General features: G+C 41.0%; 2 protein-coding genes across 3 annotated transcripts; one reads left to right on the top strand and one right to left on the bottom strand.

Moving 5' to 3' along the window:
* The first annotated feature begins 1,178 nt into the window (after nt 1–1,178).
* CUNH6orf120 (chromosome unknown C6orf120 homolog) lies at nt 1,179–2,408 on the top strand. Its single transcript, XM_027081025.1, has 2 exons — nt 1,179–1,284; nt 1,556–2,408. The coding sequence occupies exon 2, from the start codon at nt 1,600–1,602 to the stop codon at nt 2,152–2,154; it is 555 nt and encodes a 184-aa protein (XP_026936826.1). The 5' UTR covers nt 1,179–1,284; nt 1,556–1,599; the 3' UTR covers nt 2,155–2,408.
* Nucleotides 2,409–2,964: 556 nt separating this feature from the next.
* PHF10 (PHD finger protein 10) lies at nt 2,965–22,015 on the bottom strand. 2 transcript variants are annotated; one of them, XM_027081003.1, is made up of 12 exons: nt 21,890–22,015; nt 18,864–18,970; nt 16,260–16,390; nt 15,558–15,641; nt 14,534–14,667; nt 14,294–14,443; nt 13,576–13,685; nt 11,391–11,544; nt 9,337–9,492; nt 4,705–4,813; nt 4,253–4,441; nt 2,965–3,158 (listed from the first exon to the last, which is right to left on the bottom strand). In XM_027081003.1, the coding sequence occupies exons 1-12, from the start codon at nt 21,974–21,976 to the stop codon at nt 3,073–3,075; spliced, it is 1,497 nt and encodes a 498-aa protein (XP_026936804.1). In that variant the 5' UTR covers nt 21,977–22,015; the 3' UTR covers nt 2,965–3,072. The 2 variants fall into 2 exon arrangements, with proteins under 2 accessions (XP_026936804.1, XP_026936812.1); XM_027081011.1 differs by having other exon boundaries at nt 15,558–15,635.
* Nucleotides 22,016–22,021: the final 6 nt, after the last annotated feature.

The following is a 22,021-nucleotide window of genomic DNA, read 5'->3' as shown; positions in this document are numbered from 1 at the left end:
CTGAGAGTCCTGTCTCCTGAGCTTGAAGTCCTCAGAATGTCCACCGAATAAAACATAACTCTCAGCTTTTAGGTTGTGCTTTTTTTTTCAGTCCACACCACCATGACTTGTTAGGCAAGCACAAATCATTGACTACCAATAGCAGTAATGATGCTAAAGTTTTAAAGTCAATCTTTTCCAATGATTTAAAACAGATCCAGATGTATCTCTATAACCTACACACTCCCTTGTATTCCAGTCTGATATGCTTTCTTGACAGGAAAATGTTAAACTTGGACCAGCCCCGGTTCAGCGGGTGTCACATGTAACCGGATACTTCTTGCAGGAGGAAGTGTTGAGGTCCAGTAATGCCATCTCATCATCAACCCAAACCAGTAACTACCCACCTGGATACAATTTCTCCTAACTTCAGGCAAATCAACCCCCCCAAAATAATCAGCCTTAAGTCTGTCATGTCTCTTTTACATGCCCAAAGGTGACAGCAAATGTAACTATTCAATGCGGCAACAGACATATTCTTTCACCCAACACATGACAATCTCCTTAGCAACATGACCAACCCACATCTTGTAGCTACTTAGCAGAGTTCAGGTTCTGTAGAAAGGAGCACAAGGGTCACTGCCTGTTTTTAATATTTACACTCCACCTGTTTCCACAAAAGTGATTCATTAAGTTCTAAAATGAAACACAGGAATTGGAATCAACACGAAAGTGTGATACTAAAATGCACATAATCTTTCTTGGGAGAATCTTTTCCAATGGCCAACAGGCGTCCATTAACACCATATTCCAAATTAACAAAATAAATGCTGAATATAAATACAACTTCAGTCTGAAGCCTCTCTTAGGAGCATTTCGAGAAGTAACACAGTTAAGAGAAAGAGAGAACAGGTAACAGGCGCCCGGACAACGGTCCCTCGGGCGCACCTGTTTCTTACCTGGGGACCCTCTGGGACCTGACGCTGAACTCACCAAGTGGACGCGCAATCCAGGTGAGCACCCTGCGGCGTAGGGCCAGCGCCCCGCCCCCGTCGCCCTGGTTACGAGCCCCCGCAGCTCGGGGCCCTCACCACCTCGCCATTCTCGCGAGAACCCGGAGTCTACGCCCTACCCCATTTCCGGGCTTTGCCTCACTTCCGGGCGCCGGCCAACTACCGGCTTTCCTCACTTCCGGGCGCCGTGCCACCTCCGGACGCCTTATTTCCGGGCGCGCCTCACTTTCGGCTCCTCCGGCTCGGCCGCCCGGTCCTCATGCTCCCGGCGCGGCGCCTGCGGGGAGTGGAGGTGAGTCCAGGGGCGGATACCGGACCTGCCGCCCGCGCCCACCCCGGCGGACCCTCCGCCCGACCCCGCGCCCGGTGGGTCCCCGGCCCACTCCCCTCCTCTGCCCCTCCCGCCCCGCCTTCGCGCGCGTCCTCCTCCCCGCGGGTCCCCTCCCCGGGCCGGGGGCGGGGCGGGGGCAGCGCGGGGCGGGCCGCCGAGGTGGCCGGGACCCGCCCGCAGTCTGCGGCTCCGGACGCGCTCAGCGTGTCCTTCCGCTGTCGTGTGTCCGCAGGACAAGTCACAGATGAGGAAGGCACCGCACTAGGCGCCCCAGTCATGGCAGCTCCGTGGAAGAGCGCTCTGCTGGTGCTTCTGGCATCTCAGGCTGTCTCCTCGTTGAACGCCTCTGACGAGGAGGAAGTTCCAGAAGAATGGATCCTTCTGCACGTTGTTCAGGGTCAGATAGGAGCTGGGAATTACAGCTATTTGAGGTTAAATCATGAGGGAAAGATAGTTCTTAAGATGCAGAGCTTGAAAGGTGATGCGGACCTGTATGTATCCGATAGCACCCTGCACCCGAGCTTTGATGACTACGAGTTACAGTCTGTCACTTGTGGCCAGGACGTGGTTTTCATACCAGCGCACTTCCAGCGCCCCGTGGGAATAGGGATTTATGGACATCCATCGCACCACGAGAGTGAATTTGAAATGAAAGTGTATTATGATACAACGATCGAACAGCACCCCTTCGGTGAGACTGCTTATTCAGACGGTACAGATACGAGTCGGAAGCAGGCTTATGCTCCAGAAGATGCATCTCAAGAAGAGGAATCTGTTCTTTGGACGATATTAATTAGTATTTTGAAATTGGTACTTGAAATTCTTTTCTGATTCTTTGAACATACTGTGGAGTATAATACCCTTAATCTGTGAAGCTGAGTGCAGTTCGCTGTGAACCTAGCTACTTGTACCTGATTGGAATTCTGGTTACCCTTCCTAGATGGGGGATGGAAAAATAAAGCCATACAGTTTTGTTACCTCAGTCACCCCAGAAGTATGAACAGCATCAAGCACGATATTTATTTTCTCTCTAAACATCAAAATTCCTGTAAAAGGAATGTGCATAATAAAATGTTTAAACCCCATTTTGATTAGTTTGTCAGGTGACTAAACATGATTGCAGTGACTTATGAAGTTACAAAGTGTCAGCGTTGAAGAGTTAACTAAAAGCAAGTCTGAAATGTAATGATTTCTCCACACTTGCCTGAGCATGGACTAAAGTCCCATGCCTACACCCCAAGCAGGGACAGCACCTCCTGTCCAAACGGCATTTCCTGGTAGGCAGGTCCCAGTTAAAGACAGTTCTAAACCCAGCTGCACCAAATCTCATCAGGTCATTTGTAATTTTATCATCTTGGGCTCCTATTAAAAGTCTTCCGTTATTAAATAACTTTGCTATGCTACCTACCCGTGGTAGACAAGAAAGGCTATAGATTAGGAAAATTTCATGAAAATAATAGTAACTTTTAGGCTAACGGAGTAATAAAGTATTTCAAATTAAGCTGCATGATATTACCACTGAATTTCTGGAAAGAGACAGAGTACTAAGATAAAGCCCTTTTGGAAGATGGAACTATTCTTCTGCCTGAAATTGGTTTCAAGGGTAAGAGTAGCTTATAACAAAATGAATGAACTTGCAGATTTTAAGCACACAGTTTCAGAAATCTTTTATTGGCATAAAAATGAGAATGTTGTAAACTGGCACCAAATACTTCATTTAAATGCACGTTACAGTATTGGGGTCAAAACCTATCCCTCTTTGCTGTTCTTCCCCCTTCTGCCCACCTTCCTGGGTGTTGGGGGGGCTTGCTGACAACAGGCACAAATCCAGCGACCTAGGAGAAAAATTGTTAGTTAATACAGGATGGAATTTAACTTTTTAGGACTGAATTTTAAACCCAGTTAGCTCTCCTTCTTTAGCAACGGCTACTGATAATCCTCACTGGATTTCTGGTGGGACAGGCACTAACGAGTTCCTTAATTTAAGGAGAAAAATGCAAACTTCCCTTAAGGTAATCAGTGTCATCAATGCCCTGTGAAATGCACAGGGGGAGGGAAGGGGTCATGGGAGGAACTAAACGGTAGGGACCTTTAAACAGTTAAAATCCTTTCTGAAATTCAAACACTATCATACTCTAAGAGTTCAAGCATACAAATCCCAATATAAAACCTGTTACTGACTTTCGCTTAGTTTCAGCCTGTGCTGCTCAGCGGCAGCTGTGCGCTCCTGGCATCCTCTCAAGTGCTGGTGTGCTGCAGTCACACAGCACTGTAAAGTGTGTCAAGTATCTGACGGCACTGTGATGAGCTCTACGACATACTTGATCTCAATCACTGAACAACTCTGAATAATTAAGTTGCTTGCATCTCAACAAGTCCCAGGAAACCTAGGCATATATTTTATAAAGTATGAGACAGTGTCACCCATGCAAGTAAGTTCTAAAGTTACACAATTATGTGTGTAATGCTTTAGTCCGATTACTGTAATTTATTCTATGATTCTGTGTTCATTCTGAAGTTACCTGGAATTGTTATGCTGCCTCAATTTACTAAAATCTGGTTTAATATGTATGAAGGCATAGCAGTCATTTTGTTAAGTTTCTAAATGACTTATAAAATCAAGGCTTTGAAACAAATTGATGCTACTCCTTTAGCTATTTCAGTAGAACACTGGCTCAATCTATATACACTGAGCTCTACTTCCAAAACTTATAGGCAGTCTGATATCTCACTTGTCCTTTAGTCAGCTTGTCTACGGATGAAAAACAGGTGGACATGACCACAGCTTTGGTCACTTCTTGTGAATAAAAGGATCTCCAGACCCTTCAGGTGATTATGGTGTTTATGCAGCCTCAAAAAAAAAAAAAAAAAAAATGCTGGAAGAGTCCCTTCACTCAAAAGATAACATTCCTTCTTTTTTAATCTTTACCTGATGGAATAGCACCAAGGCCCACACAAAAAGTATGATAACCTCTGTCACACACATCACAGAACATCATTTCTTCTTCATGGTGGGGTTGTCCACATACAATGCAAGTCTTACACTCCATACACTGCCATGGGTAGGTCTTAATCATAGAAACAAGCTCCATGGTCATATCCAGGCAAGAAGGATGGCCTAAACCAAAACCAGTATTAGTTGTATTTCACACAAGAATTTGTAACTTAATATGGCATAATAAAATGCTAGTTTGCTTGGACGTCTCAAGAATGGCTACAATGTTTAACTGCCAAAGAGGAATGAAAACACAAAGTCGAAAAAAATACATGGACTTTATATATTTGATGATTCTTTGGTTCAGGTCTAGCTGACAACTAAGAATCCTAGTTTTTGAAGCAACAAATAGGGTGGTTAAAATGTGAAGACATGTCAGTACTTACCACTGTTATCACACTGGGAGCAGTGTATAAGTGATTCAGCCTTCCCTTTCTTGTTGGACTCCTTACCCTTCAGACAAATTCCACATAGAGCATTTGGAATGACCTTTGGCTGGAAGGGTAGAAGAGGGCTATAAATTCATGCCAGAAGAACTTACTATGGGTTCAAAAGGAATTATCACTGTATTGCCTTATCTTTACTCTGGTTAACTTGCTAATGAGGACCTTCTTGAAGGACATAACCTGACATGAATCTGCCTTCAACATACAACAGCCTACCGACTAAAGCCTTAGATTTCATTTTTAAATTTTGTCAATGGCATGATCTCATGTTAGGATTAGATATAGCATTCTACACTCCCTACATGCCCAGTAAGATCTGTATAATGAACTGGAAGGGAAGACTAATAATACATTGTCAAACTGCAGTATTAACTGAAAGAGAAAAATCCAAGTACTGAGTGACCATTACACGGAAGTTTTAGGCTTGTTCCCAAAGAGAAGACTCCATTGTAAGCAGCTTATGTGCTCATTTTGTTTAAAAAACCTGATATTCTCCAAAGTTGCAAAACTAGATCTGTAAAATCTAAGTTACAAAATCAATGTTTTAACATTTTTAATTGCAAGATGTCTCAGCATACAATCGTGCGCAAAAAAGGTTTGTCGGAATCTGAGTTGTGTCATTATTCCCTTTGCATATCTAATACATTAATAAAAGAGCCTATATTTAAGAGAAAAAGCATTCACTATGACATACAAAACATGAAAGAGAAAAGTAGTTCTCAGACAGGCAAAATATGAAATTATCACTTAAAAGTATGCAGACACCCTATGTTTTAAGTACCATTCATTTTTCAGGTTAAAAACAGGCACTATCCAATGAAGGCATCTGGGCTTTAAGAAAACACTTGGCAACACATGGAAAAGAACAAAGAAGAAGGTTCACTACACCTGAAATTGGGAGGGGAAAGGGGACATTGGAAGATCACAGCCTTGACCGTGGTAACATGATATTCACTGGCTCCACATGAACATGGGGCAGTGGTAGGAAAGGAGAGCAAGCCGGGGCCAGGTAGGAAATGGGGGCCGGGGGCATGTTCACTCACTCATTCACTCATTCATTCATTCATTTATATAAAAACTGGGAGAAAAGGCATTTTAAGTAGAAATATTGTATTTCTGTTTAATACAACCCAGCCAAATGCATCTTATGTTTCCCTTTCCTAAGTTACTGAACAAAAGAGGAGCCTAAACAAAATTCCAACTTTGCATACTGTATTATTATATTCCAGCTTTGAAATGTCTCACTGCCACCTTCAAAACCTGCACAGCCTAATTTGTTCTTAATTCTTTAGGTTTTTTTTTTATTTTTTAAATTATCTTTCTCTACAAAAGATGACAGAGGCATTCAAAAATAATTTTTGGCTTATTTATTTAAAAAAAGTCAACCTTATACATAAATATTATAAAAACAATAACTCTAAACAATCACAAATGTCTCTACAAAATAATAAATATCATGGAAGTTAAAACATACATATAAAACTTTACTGTTGACTATTCTACATCTCCTGTATATCTTTATACCCTGCTCCCCAACAAAAGGATAGTGTCACATGCTCAAACCTCTTAAGTCTTGCAGTGTAGTTACCCTCTGTTGTTACTGCTACATTCTAAGCATAAAAGGTTCTCATTGTGTTTTCTCATACCTAAATAAAAAATAGCTAGGAAGTGCACTTCTATGATCCAAATTCTGGTTCGGTTATGACCAAATCTGTAACCGCCATAATATACAGCAGAAAGCTACCTCTCAATCCACCAAAAAAAGAAATATCTTTTGGTTATGGTACCTGCACTAAATGTAAAAGATACACTTATTTAATACTTATAGTTCAAGTTAGATACTGGCATACTAAGTACTTTAATATTTTCAGTAAAGTCAAGGAAGTAACCACACAGTATTGAAATCTAAATCAAGAACTCCTCATGGGAGACCCTTTACAAGAATCACAAAGAACACAACACAAAGCTAGTCATTCACATTCTAGAGCAGTTCAAGTTCTACAATCATTAAAATATACATTGAACACCTATGATAAAAGGGATACCAAGAAAATTCTAGGTTTACTTCTAAGCTTAAAATCATAATGTTTTGTTAAACCACTTAAAATTTTTCTTACCCAATAGTCTTCATCTTGATGAAAAGAGGGAGAGACGGGTGGAGAGGGAGGGAGAGGGAGAGAGACAGAGAGAGAGACAGAGCTTTGCAGCATTTTCTAGGATGATGCCACAGCTCAATATAAAAAAATACTTTGTTCACTCAAGCACTCTCGAGCTCTCTCAGAAGCCACACTGCTCACATCGAGGACTGTACACGTCGGGTACCAATCGCTGATTGGGAAGCTCGTCTCTCGGGCTTTGCAGTGGTGTGGAGGAAGGGAACAGTGTACGGAACTCTCTGAAGGTTAATGAACGGAACCCTCCATACATGTCTGATGGAGACAGCCCTACTTCGTAACAGCAGAACATCAAAATTTCACTACTGACAAGAAAAAAATAATCTCCCTAAGAGTTCTCAGCATCTCAAATAAAAGGCTCACAATACACTTATTTTCCTGCTTGAAAAACAACCAAAGATAGTGAGACTTTCATGTTAGCATTAATATAGTATAGATTTTAATTATATACTTTTAACATAGGCCTGAATCCTAATAATTATGCTGCAATTTCAGGTTAATGTAACCTAAACAATACTGTCCTACAAGATTAAGGGCAAGCACTAGTGAATCTTATTAAGCAAGACATCAAATACATTATAATTTTTCTTAACTCCCATATTTTAAAACATATTTATATATATGACCTTCAGCTTAAAGTACCCTAATATTTAGGCACATCTTGGCTTATTAATACTTTTCATAGAGAGGGTAGCTTTTAATAAACATGTTCACATTAATGTATTGTCTAGATACTGGTTGTTCCAAACTTTGAAATAACTGAAACATTTTTAGGTACTAAAAATATTCACAGATTATAAAATGTGCATTCTGCGTATCGACTCCCTTGAGTACTACCAATTTAGGTTAATCAATTCATTTCTTCTACCTTAAATCAATGATAGCATTGAATAGTTCTTCATTTTCAGCCTCTAAACATCTGTTTCAGTATTTTTTCTTTTTTAACCCATGATTAATCCAGGCTTACTTTCTGAAAGGTCTATGTAACACTGACAGTGTGCTTTGAGCTGCAACTCCCATTCCAAGCTCTTCCAGGACCAGAAGCACACTGTTTAGCAAACACAGCAGGCTAACTTTCCAAAATTTAATCTCTGGAGTTCATTTGCTTTCAATTATTAAGCATTAATTTAAATCTTTAGTTTAAAACAATTAGATTATGTATGTAAAACAAGGACAAAAATCACATGGCTGCAGCCTAGTGCAGCCGTCCTTGCTGAATGAAGCTGGGCTGAAAAAATATATACTTGAAAGCTGATGACATTTTCTGATTAGGCATTTTCTAATTAAATATGGAATATGCTAATTTGTGAAGTTGCTTTTTTACTTCAGGAAAAGAAAGGCAATGGACTGTTAGCAGGGCTCTGCTTAGGCTGAAGGGACACTGGCCAGCGCCCACTTGAACCCGTGCTTCTGGATTATACACCACAACCCTGACCTGACATACACAAGTGTTCAGCAACTCCGCTCAGCAAAACTTTCTGATCAACTTACTCTAAAATGCTCCTTCAAAACACCTTCATAACCACATAACAAGCATACTGATACATGCCAGACTGAAAACTGGGTATTTTACTGTTATCACTCAAAACATAAAACTTGCAGCTAATTCTACTCCTTTTATGATACTCTTAAATCCCATACATGAATAAGGCTACTCATCTCTCACCCGACCCTCTGAAGGGGAAGGGGCAGACGGAAGGAGGAAATGATCAAAATAAACCTATTGCTGACAGCATGCTACCTGACTGTGAGAATAACCAGATCAAAAAGTTAACAAGTGCATCTAAGCCAAAGCACCTGCTAGATAATGTGTAAATCCTTGTCACAGAACTGCACAGGCTACCTGCCAAGGTTAGGCTGAAAGCCACCACAATGTAGACCAGTTTTACTGTTTTCCACCAGAGGGTTAGCTCAACGTGGCCAGTGAGTGGACCCAAGAGTTCCTAGACTGAACCCAGATGGCTCTTAGTGAAAGGCACTGCAGAAGTGCAGCCTGGCCTAGGGGCTCCCTCCCCACTGCATGGCTCAGCGGGCCCAGCTTCACCAGTACCAGGGCACTTTCAGCGTCAGACCATGATGCTTTTTAGTCTGAGGGAACAAGTATAAAGTTCTGCCTATTAGACCACTCCTTAAAAACCCACACTTGCCTGGTTATTATTTAAAAGAACAATTGTACATATACAGAAAACAGAAGCTGAACCATAGCCACAGATATAGAAAAGCCACCAAGAAGATAAAGCAGAAAGGAAGGGAGGCCGACAGCGGGCACACACCACAGAAGAACAGCTAGTGAAGTGCAGCAGGCAGGAGCTCCACGACTTTGAAATTCAAAGTTAAAATATTTCAGGGAGAGAGGCTGGTCAGGAAGGAAGCTGAGTCAGGGGCTTTTTTCTTCTACCTTGTACCCAGGAACTGACTTGGACAGTACAGAACGTTTGGAAGCATCTTTTCGTGGAGGAGCAGCCTTGTCCCTGGACCTCTGTCTTCCCTGCAGAGGCTCCTCCTGGCCTTCAGGAAGGCCTTCCCCCTCAGACACGTTGCCAGAGGAGCTGTCCTGCAAGCCAAAGGCACAAACAGAGGTTCCTTGGAACTCATGCAGATTTGAAAACTACAGAATATATATATCCAAGAAAAGTTTTAAAGTTCCATCAATTCAAAAATAAAAAGATAATTCTCATCTACGAAAACATTTTCCAGTGTGAGACTGAAAGAAGTCATGGTAAGAATCATTTATCCATCTTACATTATAGCTAGTTCCATTTATATCAGCAAGTACCTTAATCGACTTTGTTTTCTGACCTAAGTCAACAGTAACAGAATTATCTACTTCAGCTATTATTACACGACACAGCTTCAACACCATTTTACCATGTCACAAGGGAGCATATTTGTTTCACACAAAAATATTCTTTAAAAAAGAAACTACTTTAACCAAGTGTGGGTATTTTTACTGAGTAATAAAGGTTATTAAAGAAGTTCTTCAAGCCCACACCTGTAACTTCCTAATGTTAAACTAGGCAGAGGGCCAATATCGTCAAGTATTTACAACAGTATCAGACATATTGTACATGTTCAAAGTTTAGGAGTTCAATAATCACTTAATTCTTCATTTTTTCATTTAAAATTTTCTAATTAGAATAAAAATGTTACATTCATATAAATTATGAAAATTATAAAAGACCAGGTTATCCATAACCACCCTGGTAAATATCCTGAGACAACGCCTGGGAACGTGATGTATCTCTTTTCTAGTTACGTGTTTGTACAAATACCCAGATTCACACACTAACACACACACATCCTACCTACATGTGTGCCCTCATTTTTTAAAACACAAACACGAAGCTGAATTACATTGTATGTGTGTGTGCATCTGCGTTTTACTATTTTTAAGTGTTATGTGCATTTCATCACATCATTAAATATTCTTGGAACTGCATTTCTCCCGTGTAAATGTAATATATAACCCACTGTGGACATGATAGTTCTAATTTCTGCTATAGAAAATAACACTCCAATGGACATTTTTTCATTGGATTTTAAATTTTGTTACCATCTGATCAGGTTCTTTGGATAAATTCTATTAGTGTATTTGCCAAGTCAAATTCCATAGAAGTTAAAAATCTTGGTACAGACTGTGAAAACACTTTCCCAGAAAGCTGTATTAACCAACACTCCCACTAGCAGTGTAGGAGAGTGTCAACTTCATCACACCCTCGTCACAACACAGCACCCCTGTACCAACGTGACGGAAGAAAAGCAGTGTCGTCACTTTAGTATCTGAAGAGCATCTTACTTTAATGCGACATGTATCAGTAAATATGTTTTAGAAGCTGTTAGTGACAAAGTGTAGTGCCCATTAATGCTAACACAACCCCACGTTCAGGTCGGCTAGAAAGATATAAAACGGCCAGCTGCTTAATATGCCATGCTAAATAAAAATCAAACCCCTGACTACTGTTTTCTTTGTTCTCCTTCAGTTCCACAGAGCACATCAACTTCCCAACTGTCCTGCAATTGCATTTTGCTACAAAAAAAAAAAGTCATGCAGGAAAACCTAACTAACAGCACAACATGCTGGTAACCTTAACATTATCCTAGAAGAGGCCGAAGACTATTAATTAAGCAACAGGAACACAAGTTAATGTGCTCCCCCTAACCCAAGATGGTTAAGCATCAGATTGTAAACCAATGTCTAGTACCCCGCCTAACCTGCTCGTGAAAACCAAACAGGGGTAACTTTAAGGATAAAACTTACCAAAGGCCACACACAGATAGTCCGTATCAACACACACAATAACTTTTCCTGATGGAAGCTTTTGGAACTTATATGCAACTGTCCTTTTTCAAAAAGAGGGTAGTGATACAAGTTCAATTTAACACTCCAGGAAAGCTACCAGCAAAAGTCCAAAGGAAAAGGAGACACCTCCTACTGAAGATAAACGTTCTCACCGAAGTGCCTTTATTTTTCCGTTTCTCATCACCTCGACCATCTTCGGCATCATCTGAATCACCATCGCTATCGAGAGCAGGGAGCTCAGGATCCAGGGGGGGCTCGTAAAGCGCTGTGTTTAATGGCAAATACCGCAGTTCATCTGGCGAGTACCTACGGTTCAGAGAGAGGATTTTCAGTTTTCGTTTTTTTTTTTTTTTTTTGGCTGTGCCACACGGCTTGCAGGATCTTAGTTCCCCAACCAGGGAGAGAACTGGTTCCATCCCGTGCCCGTGCCCGTGCCCCCTGCAGTGGGAGCTCGGAGTCTTAACCACTGGACTACCAGGGAAGTCCCCAGTTTTCCTTTATCGTTAAATATATATGGACTAATTTTGAACTACGATAATAGCCTTAATATTAACCACAAATACTTTTGAAAAATGATTAGAGGCAATAAATACTTTTTTCATTTTGGTACTCAAATAGGGGCAAGGAATAAAAAAAAGCCTAAACATTTTTTCACCAGTCTAAGAGTATAAAATGTATATTTGATTCTTGTTATCAAAAGATGATGTCTCTCTCCTTTACCCTCAACACCCTCCCCCCGCAAAAAATGTCAGCAGACAAGGATGAAACTGTGGCAATACAGAATCCTGCCTGAGCACCTCCATCCTCCCACTTTCCTGAGTCCTCACTGCCTGTGCACTGCTGCTGCTTCACCTGTAAAGCAGGTATGGTAACAAGTCCACCTCACAGAGTGAACGTGAGCATCAAATAAATTAACACAGGTAAGTCACGGCGGTGCACGGTACAAGATACCATTTAAGAAACAAAATTTCCAGCAACAAATTATTTTAAACCAATTTGTGAAGCATGTATTCTAACAAATGTAATCATCTCTTTTATCTGAAACTAGGGATCGGCAACCCCTTCCCCAGGTCAATCAGCACACGGCCCGCGGATGACGTCCGAGCCATCCCCACAGGATCGCACCATCCTGTGGCGGCTATGATCTCGGAACCTCAGTAGGGAGAGGACACTGGATCAGCATCCTGCTCACCTAAGACGTCACACCAAAAAGCACAGGGGTTGGGACACAGGCCTATCACTCAATAATGTGCTTTGCCCAAAGTGAGAAAATGAAAATTTGCTGACCCATGATTTAAGTTTGACTTTCAAATAGTGTGATTGTATAGTCTATTTTTTAAAATTTTATTTATTTATTTATTTATTTTGGCTGTGTCGGGTCTTTGTTGCTGCGCATGGGCTATCTCTAGTTGTGGCGAACGGGGGGCTACTCTTCGTTGAGGTGCGCGGGCTTCTCATTGCTGTGGCTTCTCTCGTTGTGGAGCATGGGCTCTAGGCACGTGGGCTTCAGTAGTTGTAGCACGCGGTCTCAGTAGTTGTGGTTCTTGGGCTCTAGAGTGCAGGCTTAGTAGTTGTGGCACATGGGCTTAGCTGCTCCACGGCATGTGGGATCTCCCCGGACCAGGGCTCGAACCCGTGTCCCCTGCATTGGCAGGCAGATTCTTAAGCACTGCACCACCATGGAAGCACGTATAGTCTATTTTAAATACTACTGTCTAAAGAATATTCGCTATCCTAGAAAGCATAAGGTTTTTTATGAAGTAAAAGCTGAGATTTTGACACAAGTGACGCTGTGGGCCCTGTTTTCAGTTATATCCAGGTTGGAAAGGAGAGACAAGCAGCGTTCTTGCTACAGGAACGGAAGCAGTGGCAGGCCAGGGTAGCAGAAGCTCCCAGGTGGCCATGCCTCCCCACAGCCACTCTGTGCCTTCCTTCACGCCCTCTACATCTGTGAAAATGCAGACGCCCAGGCAGAAGGTCGGGGGCGTGCTTGAGAGTCTGCATTTCCAATAAGCTTCCACATGACACCAGCAATGCTGGGCCATGGACCATACTTTAAGGATGGAGGTCTGGAGAACCCCTGGCACCTGTCCACAGAAACACAAACAGGTGGGCAGTGAGATGGCACCCCAGGCTTTGTCAGCAGATGTTCAAGTTCTGTAAAGAGCATTCTTCACCACAGAACCATAGAAGATAGAAAAGACTGATACAAATCTTATACATCTTATGGTGATGCTTATAGAGCTAAAAACTTCTAGAAGACAAACACAAGGCTTTGAAGTCCCTCACCAACACTGATGTTAATGGTAAAAAAAAAAAAAAAAAACCACTAAGTACCTTTTGTAATATTCCTGGAACTGTCCAGGGATGAGGGCCACCGGGTAAGAACTGACCTTGGTTCTCTCTGTCGGCAACACTTTGTACTTCCCTTGAGGCACCTGGATAACCTGGTTTAACACAAAGAGAAAGACACACCCGACTCCATGCGAAGAATCAAGGCTTTAGGAAAACAGCTCCCTCTTGCTCTCTACAGTGTTTCTCCCCCCAAAAGCTAAAAATGTAAGAGACATTAGGAGCTATGACCTAAGGGGGTTGGTATTCCTAGTTCTAGTGAGTTCGTCTGGCTGTTTACCGTGGCCATCATTTCTGAGGAAAGGCAGTGTGTCTGCTCACCACTTAAGGGCTACTTATAAAACCTCTGGGGCTCAACGTCCTCATCTATGAAACGGAAATAGTAAGTTTTAACCTCACGTGGTAAGGGTGAGAAGTACGTGAACTACTATGGAAGTCTCTTATACCTACCCCTGGGACACACAAGGATGCTATACAGCTACTAGACTCCTTCAGTAGCATGCCAACCAAAAAGCAAGAGACATATCACACACACGCAGAGAAGTGAAGCAAACAGTATCAGGCACATTAAAAACGACAGCTTCGGTTCTGGGGAAGAAAAGGACATACTGCTGGTACAAAACATTACGGTAAAGGTGTTCAGTAGCCTACAGTAAGAAGCAATTAGCGAGGTTCAGGGATTAATAAATGTAAGAGATCCTACATGTGTCTGTAAGTCAAAATAAGCTCTTCTTTCTTCCATACGTTCCCGGTTTAAGTTGCTGTTAAATTCAGCTGCTTTTTTGGCAGCTTTCTTAATGTACTCAGGCACTTTGCTGGCTTCAACTTTCTGAGTATTCTGTTGTTGCATTTGCTGAAATAAAAATATTACAGTTGGAAGTCACATCTAACTTTATAAAACGTCATTCCCCCAAACCAACACGGTGGTCACCTAGATACTTACAGAATATTCTTTATAGTGATCTGTAATTCGTTGGCGCTCTTTTTCTTGAAGAATGACAGAATATTCAGCATGTTTGGCTGGATATTCTTTTATCATTAAATCAATTACTTCATCACTGCGCAATGCTGTTAAGCCTGTTTCAGACCAAAGAAAAGGTAAAGAAGCTTTTTCAAGGCTAAGTGAACATACCACTTTTCAAAATTTGCTTTTCCTTCAAACTACTCTACATTTAAGAAGTTTTCCAATAGTCAAAGCAAAATAGTTTAATACATTCAAAAATAATAAAAAATAATACTCATAATACAAAGTCAAACAATTAAAAAGAAATAGATTACCAAAGTTGCAAAGGCAAATAAATCAATTTTTCAACCAAAACTTTTTTAAGATTCTACATACTATATATAAACATATATCCCTTTACTAGAAACAATTGCTAAATAATGACACACACTAACCACTGGCAATCAACATGGGACACTAGAGGAGAAAAAGACTTTTTCAATATACTTCAGTTCTTAGTCTTCAAATTCGATATACTAGAAATATTATAGAGTCAATTCAAATTTCACCAAAAGCATCAGCACACACACATAAGTCACACAGGCAATTTCTGAAACTCATGGTATCAGATTATACCAACTGCTGAGATGAACTCCCATGGTTTTATATTAAAAAGTTGCCTTAATATATTTATGAAGGGAAAATTACAAATAAAGCAGGGAGATAGATAACTATACATAACTAAAAATTGAGCAAAATTTGCCTTTTAAGAGACAAGGACCAATACTTTTAAAAAGTACTGTACAAATTTTGCACACAAAACATACACACACTTTGACACTTCTGTTAAAGTTATTAGAAAATGATAGTTATAAAACATCATTCTCTTTTGTATTTTAACAATAATCAAAAATGAAGTTAACAGTTTAGCATTTAAATAATTCAATCTATTTATTAATTCTGTAAAATATTTTGGGAAAGAGAATAAATACTCATCCGGTATCGCCTAATTAATGTTCATTACCTAGAGTGCACTGTGTTTCTGTAATGACATTCAGCTCTCTCAGGTACAGTTTCTCCTTATGAGACAAATCTCGTCGCTCTAAATCTCAAAAAAAAAAAGAATAAAAGACTATCAAGAGTAGTCCTTGGCATTTGTAAAACTTTTAAAAGCTTAAAAACCTTTAAAAAATGTTTAAAGTTAAAATCTTCATGGATTTAAAAAAGTATTCCCTGTTACATATTCCAAATATTATTGAAAGACTACACAAAAAAGCTTACAAATTAAAAAAATGAAAGTTAAAATAAAACTGAAAACAGAGTAATCCAAAGCCAGAAGGTAAGACAAATAACTGTATTAAACTAGCTGATGAAACACAGCCTCTCCAAGTTCAGATATAGCTGATGTGGCTACCTCCATCCCTAAGGCCAAGAAGCAACAGTCAAGAAACAAAGCCCTTAGTTCATTCCTGTGGCTACAAAATGATTTCTCCCTGAAGTGTTTCCAGGAAATTCATCTTCCTCATTTTGCTTGTAAATCAGTTTACAAGACATAAGAGAGATGCTGAACGAATGAAAGCTGCAAATAAAAATCAGCCAGCAGACGAATATAAAACACGTTATAAACAATCCGTACTCAAGTATTCAGCACTTGACAACCTATCAACAAGAATTACTATTAGTTAAAAGCTAGATTTAATCTGTTATATAAACTAAAACTTAATACCTGGATATTTCCGTTTAAAGGAGGTCACACCCAAATATTCACTGACTTGTTCCTGAAGCATATAGTATTCTCCTGTTTCATCGGGCGGCCATTTGTACTCTATCAAATTTTCTGCTGGATAGTAGCTAAAGCTAAGCACAGAAATATATATTATGCCTTAAATGTAGCTTTTATAACACTTTAATCATTTTTGTTTTAAAGGATATTCATTTTTAAACATTTTTGAGAATATGTTTTAAGGATTTGGAAAAACTATTTTAATTATTTAAATTCTCAGTCTTCTATGATTTTGTAATACAAAGAAGTTCTTATGATTTCATGTGCATCAATGAAATTACAAAAGAGGTAGAAATAAAAGAAACAACCATCTGGAATACCAAAGCAAAAAAGTACACTGGAGGACTTCCCTGGTGGCACAGTGGATAAGAATCCGCCTGCCAATGCAGGGGACACAGGTTCGATCCCTAGCCTGGGAAGATCTCCTCCCACATGCCGTGGAACAACTAAGCCCATGAGCCACAACTACTGAGCCTGTGCTCTAGAGCCCACGAGCCATAACTACTGAGCCCACATGCTGCAACTACTGAAGCCCACATGCCTAGAGTCCATGCTCTGCAACAAGAGAAGCCACCGCAATGAGAAGCCCGTGCACCGCAACAAAGAGTAGTCCCCACTCACTGCAACTAGAGAAAGCCCACGCACAGCAACAAAGCCCCAACGCAGCCAAAAATAAATGAATGTTTTTTAAAAAAAAGTACACTGGACATAACATTTTCCACATATCACAAAGAACAAAGTCTCACAACTGTCAGGAACAAAGGCAACGTTTTTTAGCTTTTGCAAATCGGGGTAGTGATACCAGTTCTCAATTCTTTCTCATGGGTTAGCACCCATAGCCACTATTTCATGCACCCAAAGGATAAAGTAATCAACTTCTGTTTCCCATCTTCTGTTCAGTGAGTCACAAACAGCAGAGAAAGCAGAACTCTAAAAACCCATTTCTCAATAAACTGAACTATAAAGCACATAGACTCCACATACCCAGTGCACTGCAGATCAATCCCCAATCCTGAACAGTAAAGACTACAGATGTCTGGACCTGGACCAATGCAACCTCTGAATTTCATCAGTGGATAATACAGGCAGAATATAACACCATGTTATGCATCTATCCAATTAAAAGTAACAGGCAAAAGAACAGTTTTCTCAAAAGTGGTGCTAGGAATTTGGACAACCAAATGCAAAAGTATGAAATTGAACCTTTACCTCATATCACACAGAAAAATTAATTAAAAAATGGATGGACGACCTAAATGTAAGAACTAAAACTAGAAAACTCTTGAAGAAAACATAGGGGTAAATCTTCATGATCTCAGATTTAGCAATGGATTCTAGATATGAATCCACTGCTAAATCTGAGCAGTGGATTCATAGCATGAGCAACAAAAGAAAGAGTAAATAATTTGGACTTGAGCAAAATTAAAGATTCTGTGTATCAAGACACTATCAACAGAGTGAAAAGTCAACCCACAGAATGGGAGAAAATATCTGCGAATCATACATCTGATAAGAATGTCTAAACAACAACAACAAAAAAACAATTTAAAAATGGGCAGAAAACTTGGACAGACATTTCTCCAAAGATATACAAATGGCACATGAAAAGACGCTCAATTTGATTGGTCACTATGGAAATTCAAATCAAAATCACATCAAGATTCCACTTCACACCTTTTAGAATGGCTGTTATCAAAAAAAAAAAAAAAAAGGAAATACAACAAGCTGGTAAGGATGTGAAGAAGTCAGAAACTTTGTACACTGCTGGTGGGAATATGAAATGGTGCATCCACCGTGGAAAACAGTTTGGCAGCTCCTCAAAAAGTTAGACATAGAATTGCCATGTGACCCACCTGTTCCATTCCTAGGTATATACCCAAAGAAGTCTGAACAAATATATTTATACACCAATGTTCAAGGCAGCATTATCCACACCAGCCAAAATGTGCAAACAACCCAGTGTCCATCACCAGAAAAAGAGATGAACATAAGATAGAGTATATTTATAGCAATGGAGTATAATTCAGTCTTAAAGAGGAAGGAAATTCTAGCACAAGCTACAACATGAATGAACTTTGAAGAAATTATGCTAACCAAATTAAGCCAGACACAAAAAGACAAACACTGTATGATTCTATTTACATGAGGTAACTAGAATAGGCAAATTCATAATGACAGAAAGTAGAATGGTGGCCGCCAGGGGCTGGGGATACGCGAAATGGGAATTTTATTATGTAAAAGTTTTGGAAATGGATGGTGGTGATGGTTACACAACACTGTGAATGTAATTTATGCCACTGAATTATGCACTTAAAAATAGTTAAAATGGTGAATTTAAGTGTATTTTACCACAATAAAAAAATTTTTTTTTAAATTGCACTAAGTAGCAAAAAGCAACTTTGCTGTCACGTTGTAAAACACAATTAAAAACATTCTACAATCTTTAATAATTGCCTTTGCCAGGGCTGGGGGATGGGGAGCAGGGAGCTAATGCAGAGAAAAGACACGTACCACAAAAAACATTATTAAGCAATAAAATGACAGTACCCAAGATCCTGACTGGAAGTGTCACAGCTCCTAGAGCTATCTCCTGAGCCCATTCGCCTCCTTTTGGATGGTTGGGTCCCATCATTTGAATTATCTTCATTATCATCCTAAACATTTAAAAGATTCAAAAGATAACAAGACAAATAAATAAGGAAAGATTAATTATGTATCCTCCCAGACTTGCTAGAAGGCTCAACTTAAAGGCTTTCTAAGGACTATACAAATGTTAACGTCCTACTATAATTAATGAGGGACAAGAATCTGGAATGGGCAAGATCTGGGAAAAACTAAAAACTAATCTTCAATACAAATCAAAGTAAGAAAATTTTCAATAAACTTGTAAGTCTAAATCTACTTTTGCTTTCTTACCAAGAGGTTAAAATGCCTCCTGCTTTAGAGAAACACATAAAATTGCTGCAATACTCTGAAATTAAAGCAAATCCTCCTGCCCTAGCTAGGATAAAAATGTACGGGTCATGTAGTGTTTAACTCAACTTATAGCTGGTTTATTGGACTATTCTAACTGGCTACTTTAGGTACTTATATCCCTGTGAAAAGGGGACACAAAAGGACTGAAAACAGACGATCAATCCTGTCAATTTTTTTTCTTACATTGCAAAAATTTAGCAAAAATATACCCTAATAAGAGTCATCAATCTATATAACACCACACACTACCTCCCAAAAAGGAGAGGCTTAAAAAAAATTTTAAGCAACATCTTCCACTACGTGACAATATGAAGAGCTGTTAAGTTAGACCGTTTCATTAAGGCAATGAATGATGTTATCAAGTGTCGGGAAATTAATTTAATCGCATATTAGTTAAGACTTTAAAAAAATAGATTAAAAAATAAAATCAAGGTAATGTAGCTTCCTAAGACAATACAATTTTGTTAAATACCACGGTTCTAAGAATACAGAGGTAGTAAGTATGTTGGTCAAGCATGCCAAAGCTGGACGGCCTGGAATCTTACTGGGCACTGCCCTTCACGGGCTGAGTGGTTATCCTCTGTGATCAGCTCCTTATCTGTAAAACTGGGACCCTAATACTGCTTCCAATACTTGGCTAATGTAGAGATTAAATGAGTTAATACATGGGAAGCCCTTAGAGCAAGGCCAAGCGAACAATTAAGTGCCCAGTAAAAGTTAGTTAATATGATTATGATGATATGATTATAAAGTGTTAAAAGGCTCCACCTGGGCTTCCCTGGCAGCGCAGTGGTTGAGAGTCCGCCTGCCGATGCAGGGGACGCGGGTTCGTGCCCCGGTCCGGGAAGATCCCACATGCCGCAGAGCGGCAGGGCCCGTGAGCCATGGCTGCTGAGCCTGCGCGTCCGGAGCCTGTGCTCCGCAACGGGAGAGGCCACAACAGTGAGAGGCCCGCGTACCGCAAAAAAAAAAAAAAAAAAAAAAAAAAAAAAACTCCACCTGTTAGGAATTTACTCAGATTCTTTACCAAATAGCAAAAAACGGGGAATATTCTCCTCTTCAGTTCTTACAAAATAAGCATTCAATTGAAGAGCTCTGCATACTCCTATAAAGAAAAGCAACCAGGTAGGAGATGGAGAACAGTCTAAATCCATTCTCCAAAAACTTACACATAACAGTAATTCTCCCAAGTGAAACATTTCATATTCAATAAGCATTCGAGTATCATTTATATTTTACTTGCTTCTGAGCACTTTAAGGATTTTAATATCCATTGAAGCACATTTCCCTCGGCTAAAAAATTCAGACACTCAAAAAGAGACAAAAAGTTAAAAATGCGAAGTCCTCAGAAAAGCTGAAACCACAATTTCACAAGTAGTGTTTGAATTTACTATTATAAATTCTAGGCAAATGTGCTATTACATAAGGTGAACAGCAATATATACCTCCTAATATTATGATGGAATACAATTAAGTTGAAAGAACTTCGCTTGCAACCTCGATATTGACCCAGAAGTCCTAAGCTTTAAGGCTGCCGAAATCTCCGATATCAGCTATCTGCATTTCAGAGTCACAGGCGGCTCCCACCTTGGGATTAAACCCGTTTCTGGGGGTCCCACACTTGCTTCAGACACGCTCCTGCAGCTGGGCCTGGACTCGGGGGGCCCCGCCACACGCAGGCCAGGCTTCAGGTTCTGCGAGCACAGCTGCGTGGAGACCCACCGCTGTCACCGGTCGGGGCACCTGAGGGCCCTCGTGCACAGAGGACCGCACAGGAGGGGCTCCTGGCAGGGGCTGCCTCGCCAGAGGACCGAAGAATCGTCCCTATGCCAACGCTGACCCCGGATCAGCGAAGACAAGGGTCCTCGGGGTTCCGGTTCCCATCACGTTGCAATTCCAACTTTTCACTTACAACTGAAACACTGGGGTTGTACAACTCATCGCTCCATTGGAACCTTCTGTCACAAACTAGTAAACTAACTTTGAAAACAAAATGTTTTAATGCACGACATCCTACCGCTCATGTCGATTCCTCTCCACTCCTCTCGGACTTTAAAACACTAAGTCTGTTTTACTTCCTTAAAACAGTGCAAACTACAAAACTTGAAAACAAAAAAGTCGGCCTGAAAATAACAAAACGGTTATTTGTTCTCAAACCAAGTTCATTAACTGGCTGGCTTGTTTTTCCACTGGAACACATTTCTGTTTTTTAGGAAGAGCTCAAATATTTCAGGAAGATACTCCTCAAATGAAGGAGCTTTTAAAAATACAGCATCCCAGACTAACGTGAAGAAAACTCTCTCCGTTTCTGAGGAAAGTTTTATTTCTACGCGGAGCAGAAAGTCCCCGGGGGACGTGCTCAGAAGCTCCTTCGGCGCAGAAACCGCCAAAAAGACTTCGGACCGAGGCCGACTCGCCCCCGGACCGCGCGGGGCTCCGCGACTGTGCCAGGGCTCGGTGGGCCGGACGGGCCAGCCCGACGCCGGGTCCCCGCCGCCCCCTCACGGCCTCCTCACGGCCGCCACCCCCGCCCCCGGCCCGAGGCCGCCCCCAGGCCCCCGGGCCCGAGGCGCCGCCGCCGGTCCGCCGCTCCTCACCTTCGGGGACTGCGCTCCGGGGGTGGCCGGGTCGCTGTCGCACGGCCGCGGGGACAGCGCAGCCCCGGGGCCGCCCGCCGCCGCCATCAGCCCGAGCGCCCCGCGCCGCCGCCTCCGCCGCCTCCGCCGCCT

This window comes from Aethalodelphis obliquidens, unplaced genomic scaffold, assembly GCF_003676395.1.
Source record: "Aethalodelphis obliquidens isolate GAN/ISIS:26980383/991018 unplaced genomic scaffold, ASM367639v1 scaffold3, whole genome shotgun sequence".
NCBI lineage: Eukaryota > Metazoa > Chordata > Mammalia > Artiodactyla > Delphinidae > Aethalodelphis > Aethalodelphis obliquidens.
Note: the sequence above shows the minus strand (reverse complement) of the source record. Positions and strands in the feature narration are given on the sequence as shown.